This window comes from Ptychodera flava (genome assembly GCF_041260155.1).
Source record: "Ptychodera flava strain L36383 chromosome 3 unlocalized genomic scaffold, AS_Pfla_20210202 Scaffold_27__1_contigs__length_13241970_pilon, whole genome shotgun sequence".
In the NCBI taxonomy this organism is placed as follows: Eukaryota; Metazoa; Hemichordata; class Enteropneusta; family Ptychoderidae; genus Ptychodera; species Ptychodera flava.
Genome location: NW_027248281.1, coordinates 3,165,999 through 3,188,422, shown reverse-complemented (window position 1 = coordinate 3,188,422; position 22,424 = coordinate 3,165,999). Strand labels below are relative to the sequence as shown.

The 22,424-nt window shown below is 36.5% G+C and overlaps 1 protein-coding gene across 1 annotated transcript in view; it reads right to left on the bottom strand.

Moving 5' to 3' along the window:
* Positions 1–281: 281 nt before the first annotated feature.
* LOC139126506 (gamma-aminobutyric acid type B receptor subunit 1-like) overlaps positions 282–22,424 on the bottom strand; it is a 36,621-nt gene continuing 14,478 nt past the window's right edge. The window contains exons 3-18 of the mRNA XM_070692563.1: positions 16,824–16,961; positions 15,554–15,721; positions 13,006–13,107; positions 12,490–12,555; positions 10,085–10,291; positions 9,253–9,483; positions 8,816–8,879; positions 8,460–8,537; positions 7,477–7,630; positions 7,055–7,190; positions 6,620–6,733; positions 5,214–5,336; positions 4,129–4,306; positions 2,062–2,225; positions 1,621–1,737; positions 282–1,240 (exon numbers count right to left, since the gene is read on the bottom strand). Of these exons, the coding sequence (XP_070548664.1) occupies positions 1,163–1,240; positions 1,621–1,737; positions 2,062–2,225; positions 4,129–4,306; positions 5,214–5,336; positions 6,620–6,733; positions 7,055–7,190; positions 7,477–7,630; positions 8,460–8,537; positions 8,816–8,879; positions 9,253–9,483; positions 10,085–10,291; positions 12,490–12,555; positions 13,006–13,107; positions 15,554–15,721; positions 16,824–16,961 (2,118 nt within the window). The 3' untranslated portion in view covers positions 282–1,162. The remainder of the gene's footprint in view (positions 1,241–1,620; positions 1,738–2,061; positions 2,226–4,128; positions 4,307–5,213; positions 5,337–6,619; positions 6,734–7,054; positions 7,191–7,476; positions 7,631–8,459; positions 8,538–8,815; positions 8,880–9,252; positions 9,484–10,084; positions 10,292–12,489; positions 12,556–13,005; positions 13,108–15,553; positions 15,722–16,823; positions 16,962–22,424) is intronic.

Sequence of the window (22,424 nt, the reverse complement as noted above, 5' to 3'; positions counted from 1 at the left end):
GAAGGCATAAAAATGCAACAATTTGCCTGAACTGTCGTATTTTGGTTTGAATTCCGTGACTCCATTTACAAAAATTACACTAACAAAATTGTCAGCGATGGAAGACTAAGATCTGCTGTGTGAGGAAATTTCTTTTGCATGCTTTGATTATAATTTACTAAAAATCTGCATTTGTTGAGAAAATGACGCATTTTTGAAGTGGTCATGGACGCAAATACCGGTATTTTCTGTAAATTTGCTATTTCGACTAAACATTGATGATATAAATATCCTAGACACTTGACACCAAACATATTTTTATTTCTAAAATACCTGATGAAGCTCTAATGTAGAGCTAAACGTTAGGGTATAAATAAACATCACATGATCAAAGACAGAAACAAATAGGTGGATCAATTGAAGTGACTCTAGTTCTCAAAAAGCCAAGCCCACACTCACTGACTTGCAATATCATAACAATGGATCGTTCATGGCAGTTGAAAACGGGAAGAAGGGTAATCTTATCGCAGACCGTTACTTTATTAGACATTGAATATTGCGTCATACAGATAACGATGTTAAATTACGTTGTTGTACTCTACTGTAAGGACTAAGATTTCACATATACTGCCTGTCTTGTCGATGTCATGTCCTGTCCTATGTTAAACGACCATGTATCCACATGAGTACTACTGATTGACGAATCTTCCATGATGTTTCTAATGTTAAACATATCATTATGTTTCCTGATTAGAGTTGGGAAAGGTTATCACGAGCCAGCACATCGTCGTGTTGCCAGTACAGAAATCAGGGAAAGGATAATCACACCAAATTAAAAGAAGTCTCGTGGAGAGCTTTGACAATTTGACAACTTCTCTGTAAAACAAGTTTTCAAGGTGGTTTCAAAACCGAAAGTATCATTGATAGAAATCGATCGAAAAATGTCTTTGATATTAAGTCTATGTTGCACAACATGTCATCCGTTGTTTGTACACAAATTGGAAGATTCTGAATTCCAAAATAAGTTTCTCTATTAAGGTATTTTAGGAAATGGAAATGTTCATTGATTTTATTCTTCTATTATTTATTTGATATGTTTTAAGAACGTCTCAAGGGTTCAATATCTGCCTCACGTGGTTTCTGTGTTGCCATAGTGACGCGATAAATCAATGTAAAATTTCAATTACAGGTACGTGTCGTAGGATTCTTGATTTCCGCAAGACATAAGGCTACTTCGTAGATGTTGCAATTCTTCAGTTTTCTTACCGAGAACAAATCACAAAAGATGAGCAGTTTAGCACCGATGACGAAACAAACAAAAGCGATATATAATCCCGACTTACAAATATTAATTTCACTTAAAGTGTAGATAAAAGGTTTTACCATGGCGATAACACACTCCATTTGGGAAAAAATCTATTTTTTGTGTCATTACCTGGTATTACTGGTTAAACATTGTTCATGTATTTGAGTAAGACATGGCAAAATTGTCTTAACTTTGCAATTTCCATAACAAATAGAGAACAGAATATTTATTGACTGGGAATGATTGTACTGTTTCGGAGGAGCATTCACATTGTCAAAATCTTGGTCATTCCTTCTATCTTTTTGTCGATGTTTTAATACTCAAAACTGTCTTACCTTCCTGTACAACTCTGCCAGGTCTCTGGTATCCTTTGTGTCACCAGAGTGCGATGAACTCGATATGTGGATGATACTGGTGGTAAGAGACTCGGGGTCTTTGTTCAGAAGTAGAATCTACCAATAAAAATAAATCGTGCAGTTTAACAGTCTACAACAATGACACATTGATAAATCACTTGAATCAATTAGAATCATAATAGAGATTGATATTTCATCTTTGTTCAATAGTGGAATTAAGTAGCAAACATATTTCTCGCGACAATAATTATTTCATACATTTTATTTTAACGGGCTATATTCGCTGTAAAGTAGATATCCCGTTATCATGTTTATGTAGTATTTGCTTTTACTCACAATAGCTGCAGACACAAAAATGAAAAAGGTTAAGAAGTTCATTATATTATTACAGCAATAACTTGTAAAATACAAAATTCATACTTTTGGTACAAACACCAGTGATAGTATCGCTGTATTGACGATGATAATGGCCGATGTCAGGAAGGTAAACGTAAACGTGACGTCATTTCCTTTCAGATAGAGAACCGGAAGTACGATTGTGCAGGTAACGAAGACTGTATAGATGGATAGTGCGATGTACGTACCTTGGATGAATGAAAAAGAAAAAATGAAAATATGTTCAAGGAATTTAGATTTATATTACTGGCACAAGTAGATGTCGTGATCGTTTTCTTTTGTTCAAAGCTATCTCAAGCATCTTAATCACACGCTTAGGCTGCGTTCACAAAAAAGGGGGGGCTGGAGGAATTGAGGAGGTTCGAAAGTCTTGGGGGTAGTAGAGGGGGGACTTGAAAGTTTTGCCCTACCTAACGGGGGCCTAAACATGTATTGTTCCCTTTTACTTTTACATTTTCCCATTCCATGTCGGTTTGGTAGGTAATTCAATAAATGAATAATGCCATCCAATTGTTCTAATGTTAGTAATAATAAAATAAAGTCCAGAACAATCTGTCAAATTTTATAACTTTTATCTCGAAAAAATCTAAACGTATGATATTTTCGTTTCAAAAGTGGGCCTAGTGACGGGGCAGAAGCTGCGACTGTTGATATTTTTTCAATATTTCTTAGTATTTATTTGGTGGACTTGGTATTGAGGGGAAATCCGAAAAAAAATTAAATCACGAGTCCTCCAGCACTCGCCCTCACCGTTATTTGTGAACGCAGCCTTGCAATACGTTCACTCACAAATCACACCTAGCATATCAAACACTGAGAGGTGCGTCATAGTTCTCATAGATGGTACCTTCTACCACATTTTTGTAGAAATGCAAACGAACAAAGCAAACACATTGCCTGTCTTAATAGGTCTTAATAGAACAACATGACAGAAAAACTGAGAAAAATCAACTATTTTTGGCTCACATATCTCTCACTCGAGTTTCACGCATCATTAGGCGCATAAATTTTGTCTGTCTAAGTACGATGAATAAAACTTGAGAAACGGACATCATGATTTGAATATAAAGAGAGCAGCATTCATTTATGCAGAGTAACATCAGTTAAAGACCTTGGTGTTCTTCTCACCCAAAATCTAAACTACTCTGCGCACATTAATACAATTACTGTAAAAGCTTTCAAGCTGCTAGGTTTTATAAAACGTAACTCACGTAATTTTAGCAATGTCAACACCCTCAAAACCCTGTATATAACACTTGTCCGGAGCCAGCTTGAGTATGCCAGTCAAGTATGGTCTCCACACCAGCAGTATCTCATTCACCGTCTCGAAAGAGTTCAGTGTAAATTTCTCAAATACTTGTGCGGTAAAACTGGCATAACCTACTCATCTGGCTACTACAACAACTCTGTACCTTCTTCAAAATCCCATCTCTACAAGAGCGTAGGAGTTTTATGGATGCCACCTTCTTTTACAAATGTATGTTCTCTTTTTATAACAGCTCCGAAATTCTAGAGCGTATCTGTCTGCATGTGCCTTCCCGCACTCTGCGCTCAAAACAACATTTTAAACCTAATGTATCAAGAGTCATTGCTCATTCCTCAGCATTTTTACAGAGAGCTATGAAAAATTTGAATAGTATTTTAAACAATGAGACTTTTGATATTTTTAATTGTAACTATGGGCAATTTCGCAGATTTTTATTTAATAATGTTTATTCTTTTTAGATCTGTATTTTTTACCATTGATTGTTTTTTTTAACTGTGTTGTTACTGTCTTTGTTTCATTGTTGTGCTCTTTGTTAGTTTCTTTTTCTTTTGCTGGAACTGTAATTGGGCGAAAGCCCGTTGTTCCCAGCCAGTAAATAAATAAATAAAAAATTTGCATCTTCAAATCTGAAATGATTACAATATTTATATTTACATATCTAATAAAATACTTTTAGTAACGTCATCGACAAATATTCCATGAAAAAAATGGATCACTGGGAAATGTATAAGGAAATTAATGATGGCGTGCCAGTGATCTCCATGGCAAGAAAAAACCCAACAACACGAAAAGATCGTCGGTGTTCGCACATGATATATACTCACTGTCATTGAGTTGTGTCAGAGAGACCCGTCTTGTCTCCCAGGCAAGAAATACGCCCCACAGAAGTATAAAGCCTTTGTAGCAATATAAGGCAATGGAAAAATAGAGTGAATATCTGGAAGAACAGTGATAGATTTCAGGAACCAAATAGATCTCCAATTCAGGATTGGTCTCGTCAAACTGGAATAGAATAGAATATAGCGTGGCGAAATGAGACCATATTTTACGTCAGAAAAATGTAGATCTTTACCGTGTCTTTTTACACGAGTTTTTACATTTTAATGTCTCCTGCTTTATTATTTATTCGATCGCATTGTTTTTGTTTATTGTTTTAGAGCGATAAAGCTAAAGACTTCATCTTGTTATTGAGCGTATCATCCACTGGCAATGGATAAAAGTACGCGTTATATCTACCCCTTCAAACTGGCACCCAGGACTAGAAAAAAAACTATGGAGGTTTCCTTGGTTTCTATTGATAGTCTAAACACACCCCTTTTATATCATGTCGACATGTTCATTATTGACCCTGATTCAAGGTAGGACTATTCAATACTTACAACTAGTTCAAGGTAGGACTATTCAATACTTACAACTAGTTCAAGGTAGGACTATTCAATACTTACAACTAGTTCAAGGTAAGACTATTCAATACTTACAACTAGTTCAAGGTAGGACTATTCAATACTTACAACTAGTTCAAGGTAAGACTATTCAATACTTACAACTAGTTCAAGGTAGGACTATTCAATACTTACAACTAGTTCAAGGTAAGACTATTCAATACTTACAACTAGTTCAAGGTAAGACTATTCAATACTTACAACTAGTTCAAGGTAAGACTATTCAATACTTACAACTAGTTCAAGGTAGGACTTTTCAATACTTACAACTAGTTCAAGGTAGGACTATTCAATACTTACAACTAGTTCAATGTAGGCCAATTCTACTTTTACTACTGGTTAAACGTAGGACTATAAGTTAATATATGTCATTGTTCAAGGTTGGACTATCCAATAGTTGCCACTGGGTCAAGGTGGGACTATTCAATATTTACAACTTATTCAGGGTAGGACTATGCAATACTTACCACCGGTTCAAGGTGGGCCTTTACTATTTGCATATCATCCAAAATAATCCATAGAACGAATATAATGATGTCGACAAACACTAGAAGAATAATTCCACCAATGAGTTTACTGTCCGGCAAATTCTGAAAAAAAACGTGGTATACCAAAAAAAATGTTTCATTAAATGCTGTTGACCATTTATCGGTTACATTCAAATGTTGAAATTATATCGTTATGTGTTAAGAATATATGCTTGTCTATTCTGCTGGCCTACCACTGGACATGATACGTACACTTTGGGGATTGAAATATGATGGGATGAAATGCAGTGTATCACGTTGTGATGTGGTCAGGAAAAGTTTTTAAAGAAATCTCAAATTTTAGAACACCAATTTGTCATAACAAAAGAGAAGTAAAAGCAAAATACCAGATAAAAATCCTCTATGGAGCCTGGATATTTCTTGGAATAAACGATCCTACACATGTAACTTAACATCATTAGTTCCCTCAAGTGCTTTCGTCTTGCACACGGACAAAACTGTACATTTTGAAAGCAGAATCTGTCGTACGGCAAGAAGACCCTAACTTATTTCATAGCTAATTCTGTCTCTTATGATAATAATATTTTCATATGCAACACTTGTAAACCTGTAAGAGATAAAAAGCGCAGATATCGTCAAGAAGAATTTTTCACAAATTTTGAAGCAAATGTGTAGTCTTGTCAAAGAAAACGACGTCTACAGTAGCTTTTTCTAAATCGTTTTTTTTTTCAAATTTCTGTCGCGGGATTCTTGCGGAGACATCAACACAATAATTGCACGGACCCTCATGAAAAAAAATACTCTATAGAATTCGCTTCATCATTATTCAATGAGAACGAGTCAATTTGAAAAACCTGTGTCTTGTTAGCAATACAGACGTTGAAGCTAAGGCGTACTAATAATGTTCAGAGACAAAAATTGACATTTCAATCCTAGCCTATCAACCTGCAATATTACCTACCTTTATTTGCCGTGTCATTATAATTATTTCAATTTCAGGTTGAAATCGATTGAAAAGTGTCACATGATTTTTGCAAATCACCAAGGAGTATGTATGCATACGGCGATATAAAGAGAGATAATACGTTGATTTACAATGGAATCTGCCTTAATTTACCACTCCATTTATTCACAATTCGTGAATGTAAATTCCACTCACCTAAAAGCAAAAGCATTGAAATTTTGCGCTGCAATTTTTGACAGATAGAGATATTGTTAATTGGCGTAAACCAAGGGAGAGATGTGTGTTTGCCCAACTGGTAATGAGTAGTGGTTTCTCTGAGTAGAGTAATTGTGTATGCTGGGACAAACACAGACAAGCTAATGGACAGCAATAGCAGGCATTCCAACAAACAATGTTCAAATAGAAATAAGCTGTTACCTACGGTCATCTTCATCTTAGTCAAAGCTTCATTGAATATGACGTGGATTCGATATGTTTTCATGAACAGCGCACCAAAGCTCAGTGAAAGTCCGACACTAAGCAGTATGAGACGAATCTAGTGTAAAGAGAGTGATACTCGATGAAAGGTCTCTTAAATATTCTATGAATCTCACATAAAAGTCCCCTAACTATCATCAAATACAGCTGGTTCTGATAACGACAAACTAAAGCTTCCAGACTTGTTCCTTCGTCTCTGATTTTGAATATGTATAGTAGCCATACTTATCGATTCTGATGTTGCCATTCTTTGTAGGAGGTACACAAGGTTCACCGTTCTCGACAATGACATTGTCAATGCCCTTTAATATAAGACATTAAAGTTGGGCGTGCTCAGGTGAATGACAATGAATGTCATGGAAGTTATTGACCAGCTTACCCAGCAAGATGCAAGTAATAGTTGTACATTAGTTGATATACCGATGTCAATTCCGAACATAAAAACGCCAGCATACAGTAAAAGACAGCCAACAGCGGTGAAATTGTTCAGTGGGGGACTGGAGATTTTGATGGCTCTAAAAGACAAAGGCAAAGATTACGACATTGATCAGATTAAACATCAATGAGTAACGATGTAATAATTTCTTTAAACATTAAGTATTATTAACCGGTATATTTAAGGGAAGGAAGATGAACGTTTTGGAAAATATTTTTCACAAATTGGAAATTGAGTTTGTAAGTTAAAAACACAGCACACGGTCGCTATAGAGTACGACTCTGTGAATGTTTCATGTCAATGTATGCATAATATGATCACCAAGACTGAGATGTTTCAACTGTTGTAGAATAGAGCAAACTTACTTAGCATTTCTGTAGACAATGTTGATCACTAACATGGCAACGGCCGTCAAGCAACCACATCCAGCTATAGACCACATTATTAGACGATGAACTCGTGACATTGACTCAGGTGTATTTATCAACGTAATGCCATCGACAGGAGGGTTACCGCCATCTGAGGAGAAAAAGTGATTTAAGCTTGGAGACTGGAAGTGCGTAGACAGTGTTGTCAAAGGATTCGTGGATGAGAGATGACGAAATGGGAAACTACAAGAATCAGTCTGAAGTCTGACAATCATCGGTTTCACCGTTGCCATGAGATATTCCGAAACGCACGATACGATATTTTCTTACTGTCATGGAAATGCACGCATTGTACATGTACTCATGTGAAATTGTTTGAGACCGAACATTTGAGCAAGGATAATCCGCTGTATTCTAAAACATTTAACAATGTAAACTATCTGTTAGATGACGTCACCTTAAATATGGAGACGTCATCGTGTACTGAATTTCTACGCAGTACGTACATCCCCTCGACGTGCATCTAAACTCTGATCACGTAGACTTAGGACTTGATTTCTTATTCACAACTAGATAATACTTCTTATTTACAGCTTGTGTGGGTTTATTTTGAGACCTGTTCACAAACTTCAGTTGTCATAGTCTTGATGTTTTTGAAAAAGCAAAAACTTGATTTTTCTCGCAGAGTTGTGAGGAAATCACTGTAATTTTGAAAATCAAACATCGATAAACTTTTGAGCGATTTTGCTTGTGTAATACAAATATTTTGCACATCGAGACTACTTTCTACTCTTTACCATGGGAGAGGACAGATTGAAGTTTTAATGTTCATAGAATTAGCAAACATTCAAAACTTTGATTTTTGAGTCGCTAATTACTTTTACGAATGACACTGCAAGTAAAGTATCAAAGGGAAAATTGAAGTTATAACATTAATTATAATTAATTCAAAATATCGTATGAAATGATTTGTCACTTGCCTAGCCACTGAACTCCTGAATACCAGTCAATAATGCCAAGGTCATTTTTGTATTTGCCAATTGTTGTGACGTTGCCCCCTAAAGGATGTCAAATAAAACCAAAAAGAAAAACATACATATTCAACATATTGCACACAATCTCAATGTCTTCTTAAAAGGCCGTGAACGAAGTGACTCTACTGTATCATGTGCTGTCATTTGTTCTTTGAAACCTACATCGTTGCTCATAATTGAGTTTGAGTTGTATTGATCGGGTTTCTAGACAAAAGCTAAATATGGTACACACCAACAGCGTTCGTAAAGACCTAGTAAGCTGTTGAAGTCAATCAACTATAGATGTCATAACACAAACCAACCTCGATATTGTTCAATTCCAACATTGCTTTGTCGGCTGTACCGTTCATCAAATTTCACTTTACCCTGCAATCAAATTGTGTAACCACTGTAATTATTTATTGAAGTTTCAATCACTTTTCCGAAAAAGACTTGCCAGTTCGTTACTGTGGACAATAGACTTGATATAGACTTGATATAGACTCATTTGAAATATCAAATAGCCTGGTGATTGCAAAGACTAAGGCCAACTGAATTATACATTCCATGATTTTATTCAAAATTACATCAAAATCGGTACCTTTCATGTATCTATGTCATTTTCATGAGAGTAGTGTTTTTTGATTTCGTCAACTCAGAAGTGTATCAAGGATCAGGCAGAATTACAGCCATGCAAATCTCTATTCATTATTTTAAGCGCTTCAAGTTGTTTTCCGTCACAGTGATGAGAAATAATTACCGATGCTCCGGTAAAGTCGAGTTTCATGATTTCCTGTAGAAGTAAGTAAGCCATGTCTTCATTATCGTAGGTGAAATCTTCCAGTCTTCGCCTTGGCGTTTGTTGGCTAAGTAGACTTAAGGAAGCGTTCATTGCTAACGCCATAACCATGATAGCATCATAAGACAAAGTCAAGTCCATGTTGATTTGCATTATTGATGCAATAAACTGTTTTTGTGAAGTCGATGGTTTCTGCAGAGTAGATGAGACATTAAAAATGCACGTACATTCACTGTTTCCTGAAATTTGACATTAAAATCCTCGGCTGAATATCTGAAATATTGTAACGATGCAAACTGTTAAAGGATATCAAAACTCTAAGCTTATGGAATGCCAACGTAAAAATATGCAAGAGTACATATTGGTAGGCATTTGGCACGACGCGTATGACTGTTGTAGCATTCTAGTAACATTTAAAAGGGCGAGGTATTTTATCAGCTTACCCAACTAACTGAAAACAGCTTTTAAAGGAGACGAAAAGACAAACATAACGTAAATAGTCAATATCAACGAGCACTGATGCGAGAACCAGGGATGGAAGACGGCCCCTAAAAGTTGTTAAATTGTATTGCTTGAATATGAAATAGACTAACGTTTGCCCGATGATTCAATAGTTGGACTTTAAATTACAAAGTTGTCATATGGAAATCTTGGCTCTTAAACTTGCATAGGAATCGTTTAACAAGTTATAAAACTGACATCTTTATTTCGGTTACTTGGCACTTGAATTGTACGAGAACATAGTTAATTAAAATGCTTCACAAGTGCGCCATCTATGCTGGCTGGAACCTACCACACCATTGAAGTCGATCTCGTCCAGATCATCTAAATACGGATCTGCTACAAAACCTATGTAGCCGTCCATGGCTTCTCGCACCTGTTCCCTGTTGCATGGTATAGTTTTCCAATCAAACTTATCCCAGCTATCCCAGCTGAAGTCGTACAGCCATCCAGGAATTATCCAAACATACTTACGACCGTACATACCCTCCAGATAGGCCTTCCAAGAAATTGAGAACAAACTAAGTTTCACCGAATGAAACATTTACATGCTTATCAGATAATTTCGATTCAGAAAAATAAGCAGTGTCGTATGTTAATGTGTTTGTTTGGTTGTTTGTTTATAAAGAAAAGTCAAATCATAGCATTCGTGAAATGTGAAGACGTCACAAGTGTCATGGCGCAGAGTGTGTTCCCAAATATCTCACCGCAGTGTGGGTTACTGAAACAATTACGCGCGTATAATTTTTTTTCTCGATCTGTAAAGGTAATTAACATTTGTGTTCTAGGCCTCCCTGAAATGTTAATTACACTACGTCTGATACCGCCTTAATACACTTAGCACGTATACAGTCACACGTACGAGGTCACACCTTATTCTCCACGATGTGTATCATGATCTCTCGAGCAGAGAACAATGTAAACGGTCAGGCATGTTTACCCGTCTTTTGCCATGATCATTTTACTGGTTGATGCAATGGGACTGCAGTCCCTCGACTGTCTGAAGCAAAAGCCAAAATTGAGTTGCATACATGAGTATAAACGCAGAAATTCTAGGTGATCATCCGATTGTGATGACAATGCTACATGAATCTCATTCTCTTGTTAAGGCGATACAATACTTGTAATGATTAGAGACCGCCTAGAACAATTGAACGAAGAATACAAATGTCAATCTAAAACAAGAATGTCGCTAGGTTTGAAATCGCCGTACACCATTGAAATCAGTACTGGTGACTTTATAATAAAAGATATTTCCAGGGAGCCTGTAGCGATGGAGTCCATCAAAAACCCTAATCTGAAGACACCCTAGCTTACTAGTGATCGATGCGAAACGCTGTGTGTCGACTACTCTAAGGTTCTTGGTTTGACATGTGAACGCCTCCGTTGTTACTGACCAAATCTTTATTTCCGTGAACTTTAATCCTGGCACAAATACATGTTGCTTTTTTGTCAGAAACGAACCATTTGGATTCCGAAATCTCGCGTACCCTAACAAGCAAGTGAATTTTATTATGATTTCTGTCTTTGCATTATTTCATGTGTTAGAATGTTTTGAATACAGTTTCGAAGATTTGTGTTTATTTTGGACTTTGTCGATGACGGGGTAATATATTTTTTCCTTCCATACTTGGCATTGTCTTCTTATTGGTTAACCTGTTCTGTATGTGCTAACATATATGGGAGATGGTACTACATACAAAATTAATACTTTACAAACACATTCTCGATGCTCGCTACAGTCTTCGATGTAGCCTACATGAGATCCAGTTACAGCTGTTGTATTTTATAAAGCAACACACTCTGTAAAGCCGCATAAAGTTCAGCGTAGTCACAGTCATTACTTTGTTTAATTTGCTCATCTTACGGTAGTTTTATCAGCAAATACCGTTATATCGGTATTATGCGGTTAAGGAGACGTTTTATTTTTTTTAAATAACACAGTCAGCCATCCATGAATCCAAATAAGAGATGTTTTCGATAATATGTTTCTGAAAGTGTACTTACGGGTTTGATCTGTGCTTACGGTGTAGCTTCGATCAGCAACAACCTTACATCGATTTACATTCTAGGCTATTAACAAGACTGCAATGTAATAACCCTTCTATCAATACCTCAACAAAACCTCCTTCGAACACATATCAACATTTTCTGCGAGAACGCCAGCGCCGACCAGAACGCCGATGACGATCGCGACTTGAAAAAATATTATCATTGCACATTTTGTGCGTTGAAAATGTTCACACAAGTAGAAACACGCGTACGGTAGACTGAATGTGTGTTCATGATTACGTTGATTTCTCTGTCAGATACTAGCTATGCAAACAGGCCTGCAGCATGTATGGAAGCACAGATCATAGATAAAGCTGAGTAGTTTATCGTTCATGACACTGGATTAACTGAAGAAGGGTGAATCACTGGTCTGAGTTTGTATGCAACGTTCACTAAAGCCCTATAGCATTCTACAAAGATTCAGAATTGCCCGACATCTCTCCCAGCACACACTGTTATAACAGAGGAGTATTTACCGAGGATATACAATTGACTTGCACACGCTAATTCGCAAAATACACATATCACAGGTGACAACTTGAAGTGTCCGTGGATTGACTGCAGTCACTTGATCGTACATGCTTCAAAATATTCAGTCAAAAGCTCAATCTACAATCTATCAATTACAGTCATTGATGTACCAACCTGACAGAATACGGTAAAGGTTTCTTCCATGTAGGCCAAGAGGAAAATAATTCTGGCGTCGTGTCTCTGCATAAAGCAAGCATAATTACGATAGGTTGGAGCTACAGCTAACTTTACAAATCCTAATGCTAACAATATGGATTGGCATTCTTATACTCGGTGATTTGACCCGAGAATTCAATTACCTCCCCTCTTCTGACAGTTCGTTCGCCCACCATTCATCACGTTACGCAGACTGGGGATAGGACTGTCATTCGTTTCGATAATCTCATATACCGATATTGTGATAAGACACTTAAAACTAAAGGCCTGGCTTGACTTCATGTGATCTATTATTAAACTACTTTAGTCTGCGTTGACCCTTTAAGCTCTTTTGGTACATTTTGCCACCCATGCCATCCGTAGAAATAATTTTGATTTGAAATGGTGACAAGTCAACAGCATTCTTATTCAACATCCATTAATGCACACGCAAGCTGGAAATCGTTGTTCTACCTGTGAAATTTAAATACTGACCTTTAAACTTTGAACCTGTAAACTTGGGTCATGGGATATTGATTCCATCGTTATGATATCTATTTCTTCATCAGTCAGTAACTGTACTAGATTCTTCATATTCTGCATCGACAAGAGAAACCAATGAACTGTAAATGCTTAGTCCATGTCATGCTTGTAAAATTTATTATTTGACCAAGTTACTTTCGTTTTAAGAGCAAAACATCAGCACGTAACAAGGCAAGACTTGTGTAAATCTTCCTAAACACTTGAATGCATATACTCACACTGTTGTACGTAAGAGGAATGGAAGACGTATTGACTGAAATTTCTCGCAAAAACAAATTTATTTCAATTGCATCGATATTTGTTACTTCCCTAGGAAATGACACAAATGCTATAATGTACTACGTTGTAGATTGCCATGGTGACAGATGTCGATGACATGGTATACATGTGCGTACACCATATAATTGATTAGATACGCCCCCTTGCCTTTGCCACCAATGCTATTTGTCTTGAAAAGTTATGTTTGAAAGCTCTGGATTTTACTCATCGTCCAGATCGATCGTATATGAGAAGCTGATTATATTCAGCAAACATCTGTTGATTGAATGGATGAATAACCGATAGTTTTGTCGTTACAAATACAGTAAATTGTACTTCATTGCCGTCTGAAGTGCGCTGAGAAAGTGCAGTTTCTTTGAAAGAATAAATGTTGAGGAAAAATGAAATCATGTGTGTAACGTAAGTGGTCGGAGTGAATTTTTAGTTAGAGTGAGATGAGCTCAAGCGAAATATTTCAAGAGCTAAGTTACCCGGTCATCGTATAACCCTTTACAGTTCATTGGTGATGAGTAGACTGTCTTATTACTTTGTAATAAGGACTAGGGTTTTTTTGCAATGTGGCTTGTTCAACTGACATGCCCACAACGATTTTGAAAATCAAAAGAATCGCCTTTAAAAGAATGAATGCAGAATAAGGAGAAGCAGAAGTAAGAGCATTTAATTTTTGTCTATCCAAAGTTTATTGCTACACAATTTGAACACGAGTTTCGACTCCATCTGAAACTTCTGACCCGTAATCAACATGTCACCTCTCGACTTTGTACAATACTCTGTGACATTATTTTCTCCTGTGCTGTCTAAGCCAGTATAAGCACACACTAGCTCTGTACTTACAATATATCATTGGACCACAAACCCTATATAGAACGTAGACCATCACCTGGTGCCTGTTGGGTAGTTCTATACAACATACCGAAGAACCCATTGGGACTGATAAGAGATAGCAGCGTTAAACGTACTGATATTACAACTATCAACTCTGCTTCACTTTGAGTTTTGTTTTAACGTTTTCCTGTGGTCACGTGTTACTTTGTTGTCGTCACAAATGTAAGAACATTTATATCTTGGCTTATTTTAACACCATCCGATCAACTTTCAACGATAGCGTTATTTTGATTAATCTGGTTTAATTCGATTGACCATCACTTTAGCACAATAAGACTGCATTCACAAATGCTGGGTACAGGGTGCTGGAGGAATTGCGATTGAAATCTTAATTCGTTTCAATACCCTCAAAAGTATTTTAATTTCCACCTTTCTGTATGATCAAAACTCTTAAAAAATCCCCCTAATTTATATGGCCAAACATTTACTGAGCCAACAATATTAAACTAAAATTGTCATATCTGTTTCTCAGTATTTTTGCACTTTGTAACTACTTCAATCACTTGTTACTTTCACTAATTTGTTTATCAACAGGCTAAACAACTGGCTGGTGTTGCAACCATTTATAGTTGCCGAGGCTGATGACCTAAAGTCATCGACGGGGGGGGGGGGGGTGGGGGGTATCGAGGGGCCCCAAGCCGTCCTTGAGATTTTGTGGGTTTTTAGAGGCTATTTTGAGCCCTTCTGTACCCTTTTTGAAACAATTTTATGGATTTCGTATTTCTAATGATTGTTTTTATAGATGATTTTAAATGGCAAGTTTAAGTGCAATTGTTGTGCTATGCAAGTAATAGTATTGATAGTATTATGTTGAAGTATTCAGTATCCAACTTACCGACACAGCCTGTGTATATGTACAATGCATTTGTATCATTGACAAATGACTTTCAATCTGGACTTAAATTCAGTCATCGACAATAATATATACACATGTAGACGTTGTTGACAAGGTGAATATTGGGACTTCCAGCATGCCGTATGGAAATAGAGACTGTAATTTATACATAGAATTGAAATATTGAAAAATGTCAACAATTACAGCTTTTTCCCCTGTTACAAGGTCTAATTGTTATTTTTCGTATGAAAATTCAAGGGCATTCACAATATTTAACTTTTTTTCAAATGAAAGTCTTAAAATACAATAAAATATTTCGAAAATGTGTTTATTATTATTAACATTGGAGCTATTGGATGACATAAAATGAATTCTTCCAGCTTTCCCTTCGAGTATTTGCAAATGCCGCCTTATGATTACAGCAATATTTGTATCTGCAGAGATACTAACTTGTTAGAAAATCTCACAGGATTGAAACCTTAGGTCAGAACTTTATCTTACCGAACGAAAGTATTCAATATCATCGAAAATTATGGCGACGCGACTCCATTTGAAAGACTTGATGAATTGAACTCTGGCCGGATTTAATTCATCATCCACTGGGTAGATTTGGACAGTAAGTGGGTATGCCACCTTATCACGCAGTGACGGTGACGAAGCGTAGCCAATCTGTCAAATCAAGATTAACACCGTGTCAGTAATCTGGCCATCAGAATAGCAAGCGAAATATCCTTGGGTAAGGCACACATTACTTTACTGATCCCAATGATTTTCTGTGCAAAACTTGAAGTGCCCACGCAATGCTGCTGACTTACACAAAGGTTGTGGATTTATCAAGCTGTAAATATCACTGCAACACACGTGACCACCAATTAGGGCGGATTCCTTCTTTTTGAGGTCAACATCGTAACAGTACAGCATCTTCTGAAATCTACATGTACGTTGCTATAAGAGCTCAAGGACTTTAAAATAATCTTGATCCCCAGCAAATAAAATCGAACAAACTTATTTCGATGACACTTTAATGTCTGTCCGCAGATGCACATTAAAATGACCAAAGCAATCTATGTGAAGATTACACTTGCTGTCGATCTTCAAATAATTTTACCACAGATTTGCAAGGACTCTTATTTGATAACTGCAAAGGTTAATCGTTATGTTTATGCAGAACCAAGATTCAATTTACACAGAGTAGTATCTGGAATTCTATACGCCTTGCCAATTAAAAGAACCAAATTCAAAAAATGATTATTTTGAGAACAATCTAGTAGTTTTGTTTCACTCTTGCCAAATTCAACAAGAACTGTTTCTCACTGAGCTGATAAACAATTTCCGATTCATACTGCAAAAGCACTGAGTCTTTTGGCTTTGAAGTGTGAACCAATTAATTGCTATTAAAACGAAGGTATTTGTAAATGAGAGTAGATAGTGAATTTGTAGATTGATTTCCATTGTAATTCCATACGACAAAGTGCGTCTGGTCGTGAGTTGAACAGCAGTGTAAATGGAAGCACTGCACACACTCAGTAAATTGACATGCAGCTGTTAACTTCTAGCGAAGGAATAAACATAGCAACATCGGTGATGGAGATCATTATATGTTTATTATTGAACAACAAGTAGACCAAACCACTAAATCTCGAGCCTGTTTGTCTTTAATCCAATATCCGCGGGATTGACAACTTCATAAAAAGAATTGAACCGATGATGCGATTTGTAGTCAATCTTAATCACGTGATTGAATTTAAGGAAGCATAACATCAAACGTTACCTGTATAATGTTATATTCGGCGGCTACTCTATTGACGACTGAGGCAACCTTTGAAAATGTAGGACCGAACATGGTTGTCAGTTGGGGCTTTCGGTAAATGAAGTCATAGAGAATATGCAATGCTCTGTCAGGCATCTCCTGTGAAAGGAAACATATAAGGTGATTTAGAATGTCTCTCGTGAGAGAAAATGTAATTAGACTTTTGTGAAACGTTTACAATCTCGTGAACACTGCCGTAGGTAATATGCATTGTGTGGACTCCAGGCGAAAAAAATGTTTAACACTTCTCTCGTGATAAAATTAATGAAGAGATAAGACTATGAAGATGGGACATTTAAATTTGATTGCTACGTACACTGAAATATTTACAACGTGAAGGATACATATGCATCAGCATGAAGATAACGTATTCTGTCAGCGCACAGTTGATGTCAAGGTTAAACAACCACAAACATTTACGATTTCACTGCAGTGCCATTGTGAACTTCCTCTATTCATGACAGGTATTAATTTGACAACACGATTTCTGCTACAAATACCCCAACATATATTCGACATCACGCCAAGTAGGATCAAGCTCAATTAACTTTCTAAGCCACCTCATTAAAATTAGAAGACAACTAAAGGCACACTTAAATGTCATTAGTAGAGATTTCTTTCACAATAATGACATACAGCTCTGTTCGTTTTCTTTAAATCTATTCATATATTCTGTGCACATACTTGACATTTTAGAGAATAGTTTTACTGTTCATTCCGGTGAAAACATGTGTAATATCCTTTCAATAATCGAGGGTGAAAGCTGGAGATATTCACTTGGGAAACTTCAAAACGTAAGAACTTTAAATTTGTCGATGAACCACCGAGTACCGTACATTATAGGGTCATTTGAAGGTCTAGTTGTCGGATCAACATTCTAACAAAGAAATGACTTGATTAAAGGGTTGCAGTGATAGTCAGTTTATTTTACTGCATGTTTCTTTGTCTGTCTGCTTTGCGATCCTTTGTAGCTCTGTAACTGGTTCAGAGATGAACGAATGACAGTTGGTTTTCATCACGGTTTGTATCTCTTCCATCGTCAGGAAAACTGTTGGCGCTTTATCTCGCCTGCGTGATATGACAGACATGCATTTTCAACGGTTACACATAAATGTTGTTGTTATCAAAAACATTAAGAGACCAAATTACTCACTTGTGGCGTAAAAGATAAATATTGTGTGTCTGATTCTCAATATTGACTCGTTTTTTAAGATTTAACGTAAGTTTTCCAGATACCAAATAATCTATTATCAGTTTCATGTAAATAAGTGTTATTTCATACACAATGTGTGTTAACGATGTATTCAAGGCTCTGTCGATAAATCGTACCCCTTCACAGTCGTACACTGTATATGGCAGTTATAAATTAATAAGCATATTGGAGTCACAGTGTACAAGAGAAAGAGGTCATACACGGCTAATTGAATAGCATGGCCTGTGGTCAAATATTGAATTCTCGAAATATCATTGTTGACATAAAGTCTCGTCTGTGATGCGTTATCCCGCCGTTCTCATAAATAAATATCGTTATCTGATGACGTAATGGATTTCATTCGATCCATGACTACGTTAAGTATTAGAGGTACGATAAAACCATTAATGTTTCATCTACCATTGTCTTACTTGAACTAAATATGTGACTGTTTAAAAAATTATCATATCATGATGTGCTAATGATCATGATATTGACAACAAGACTTGGATACAGAGAGAGAGAGAGAGAGAGAGAGAGAGAGAGAGAGAGAGAGAGAGAGAGAGAGAGAGAGAGACAGACAGACAGACAGACAGACAGACAGAAGGATGGCGAGAGAGTCGTAGAGAAGACAATGGACAGAGACAGAAAATCCCAACTAAAATATGCGTTTTACTCTGGAGACGACAAAGTCAGCACCCATCGAAATGCAGCAGTGAAAACCCGACTTTTTAAAACACACGTAATGCTTTAGTCTGGTATTAGATCGAAAAAACACATATATGATCTGTAACTATTCATCATTGCTATGGTGTATTTGGATGTATTATCCAGTTATTCCCAGTTCAGGCTTAACTGAAGCAGCGCAATGTGTCGTTTCCTTAAGCTATCATGAGATAGTTAAACTATCCCAAGTAATCTGTATTTTTATTTCCACCAGAATGATATTATAATTTGATGATGCTCTAGTAGATTTCATTGATCCTCGTTCACCTTCACTGTGACGGTATTGATTCTCAAATTAGTGATTTTTTACTGAAATCTAACTTACGAACATTTTGACGACGACATTTCTCAGATTCATTGGATATCATAAAACAAAGCAGATGTATAAAATTGTAATCCTGTTAGAGCAACCAAACTGTTTAATCAAGATTGGCAGCTTGCTTAAAATGAAATACGAGATCAACCATGCATTCTTACGAGGGAATTAAATGTTGTGTTTATCGACTGTTGAACGAACGCATTTTCACATTCCTTTCGCCAATATCATGGATGTCGTAGAAAGATAAATTATCAAATATACTGGGATTTAATTGAATTATAAAATAGAAGATCATCAGTTTCTTGGAATGATAGCCTCGCTTTAATGTCTTCGACGAGATCACGTTTAGTGGCCTTTCTCGTAAAGTCACTGGTTAAGTCACGCATGTCGTTTTATTTCGCAGGAGAAAGTAGTACTTTATTTGAAAATGTGAACTGTACAACAGGCAATTGATGTCAATTTCGTGCTTGTTTGGCACTTTTGTGTATAAATGAAGCACTTTGATCAAAAAAAGGAAAGTAGAGAGAAAATAACGCATTAATGATAATAAAATCCAGTTTTCCTCGTGAATAGCAAAGGAGAGTTAAGTAAAAATACCGCATGCTTTGATGCGTTATTTCTAATTCTACGCAAGTTCTAGATACATTTGACTGCATTTAGTAAGTAGAAGGTATTAAATATATAACATTATGAGGTGTGTTTGTGGCAATGAAAATCCAACTGTGTTTTTGTCAGAAACTCTTACTTAAATATTGCCAAACAGGAAATGAGATTAATTCCTATGAGTTGAAGTGATCTTGACATCATTTATCTTTGCTTTGCATCATGGAATATTCCAGACTGGTGTATTGCGATTACAATGCTGAAAATCAGTCTTTTACCATGTCGTTCTCATTAAGTAGATACAACTCAAAGAATCACTTCGCTGTGAATGGAAAAACATCACAACAATGATCTACTCAGTCATATATGGGTTAGTTCACTACCGATGCCTATGTAGTCATCTAATGAACGTCTAGATGAGATTCTAGTGAATACTACAAAGTTCAATTTTGATTCTATTGTCAACTCTACTGCATCACGTCCTCTCCACTCAAAGAGTGTCAAACAAATCACACTAAGGCTTTACGGTAGAATGCGCCTCGGAGACAGATATTCGGACTCTCAGACATTTACAATTCTTTTCTGATCTACCACTGGGGTTCATTTTAAAACTCTGGGTGTTAGAAAACTTTTCACTAGCTTAGTTTTTCGAAATTCCAAAATTAACACAGGGATGGCGGTCATTTTGAATTTTTAAATGTTGGTAAATCTTGGGTCATTTGTTTCTCTAGTACCAAAAGTTGCACCGTGACCCCAGATATTTATTCTTGATTTTGAAAGAGAATGTTTGAAAGATTTTTTTGAGGAAAGTTTGAGCAAAAGTGTGAGTCTTTCACTTTCGAGGCGCATACTACCTTAATCAAAGCCTTTAACCTAAGTCTTCCCGTATGGTCTTCCATCTACGTGTCAATAGCGCCTGCACTCTGGTCTACTGCTCCATAAAGTATTTCATCAATTATGTTTACGTGATGTCGTACCACGGATCGCATTGAGTTTTTAATACATACCTACAAATAACACGATTGGAACTAATTTGGGATAAATGGATTTTCGTATTTTTCAAATTTCTCTAAAATGTTAGGTGCCCTATAGCTGAATGTTGCGATATTACAAATTACTCATAAAAACAAGTGTGTAACTTAAAAAGAAAAGTAGATGAGCTTACATTTTCAGATCAAATAGACATTACTTCACCATCCAATTATCCCAAATTAGTTCCAATCATGTTAAATTATTCATTCATTCATACATTCGCGGAGTTCCTAAATTGCTAGTGTGTGTCGTGTTCTTTTTTTCTGAAAATGACCCGAGCAGAACGAGCACAAAGAAAATGATGCCTGTAAAACATCGTAAGGTCAAAGTCAAAACCACGCTTACACGAAAAACGACGGAAAATTGCGTAACAATACAGTATGGACGTATTCTGGCGCCATGCCAATTTTGAAAGGCTGGGATTCGATGGATAGCAGATTGAGAAGTAACTCGTGTTGATTATATTCTCTGTATTTATTGCAACATAGCCTTCGGCGCCAACAAATCAATAATTGAGTAGTGGATATCATTTCTCAGAACGGAAGTGTGTTTAAATTGATATTTAAGTTACAAGAAATGATTTGATCGGATTCATGAGTAAAATATGATTTATCGTAACACGTCCATTTATTCAGGCAGTGTTTATATCCAGTGGTGTCATCATACTGTTAGAAAAACTGCTACAAGATACGAGTTAATTGTGCAAGGTATTGTTCGAAGTTAACGTTAGACGCAATTGCATCAAAGCTAATTTTTTTAGTTTCCCGCAAACAGAAATAAGAAGGAAATTTCATTTCACAAGAACGACAGGATAAGTGGTTTGAGCAAACCATACAACGTTTTGTGAGTGCAATCGAGTTGATGGTAAACCACTTGTTTTACAAATCTTCTCACAAACTGCGTTGTAACAGCAGGGCCTATTTTGCATCGATTTCAATGAGATTGCAAACTTCTTTCCTCTTACGCTATTGGTCTCTGCATGACTGTAATACCAAGTAGCCTGATCGATTTTTATAAAGAGTAATTTGACACCGTAAGTTCAGCGTTTGAAAGTGTCGACCACTGCTTATGAATCCCACGGCTTTGCATTGTTCTGTATCTGGAGAATGGAATTTAATATCTGATATGGTATTACACTGTCACCAGGTGACTGCTGATCGGTTATTATACGAACTCACGTAGAGATGCCCTGTCATATTCGGCGAAACTGAAGCCTGACTGTACTAAACATCTACAATACTTTATCAGGTTTGCCTCGTTTCACTGAAAATGATAAAATCACTCTTCGATCGTTAAATGTCATCTGATAATGATTTCTTCTTCTCGATGCAAACTTACATCAATGGAATGTCGCGTCAATGAGAGTACATGATCTGTCGCTATTGGTGTGTGAATTCTTATAAACCATTTTAACTTTAGCCACACACAGTTAAGCCCTACACTAACAGCTATACGTTCACGTATTCTACTTATCAGACTTTGTGAAAAAGTATGACGTACACTGAATAATTCCCCGCCAGGTAACTTGAATACCCTCCAAACTTTTGTTGAGTGTTCAATGTACATTCCAGGAAAGTTACTTGAGATATCCATGGAAAATGCATTACTGTTACTCGGACTGACCAAGACAACTTATAAACGACATTTCTCGCGAGAAACGTATCTATTGGGATTTTCTGGCTACAATGAC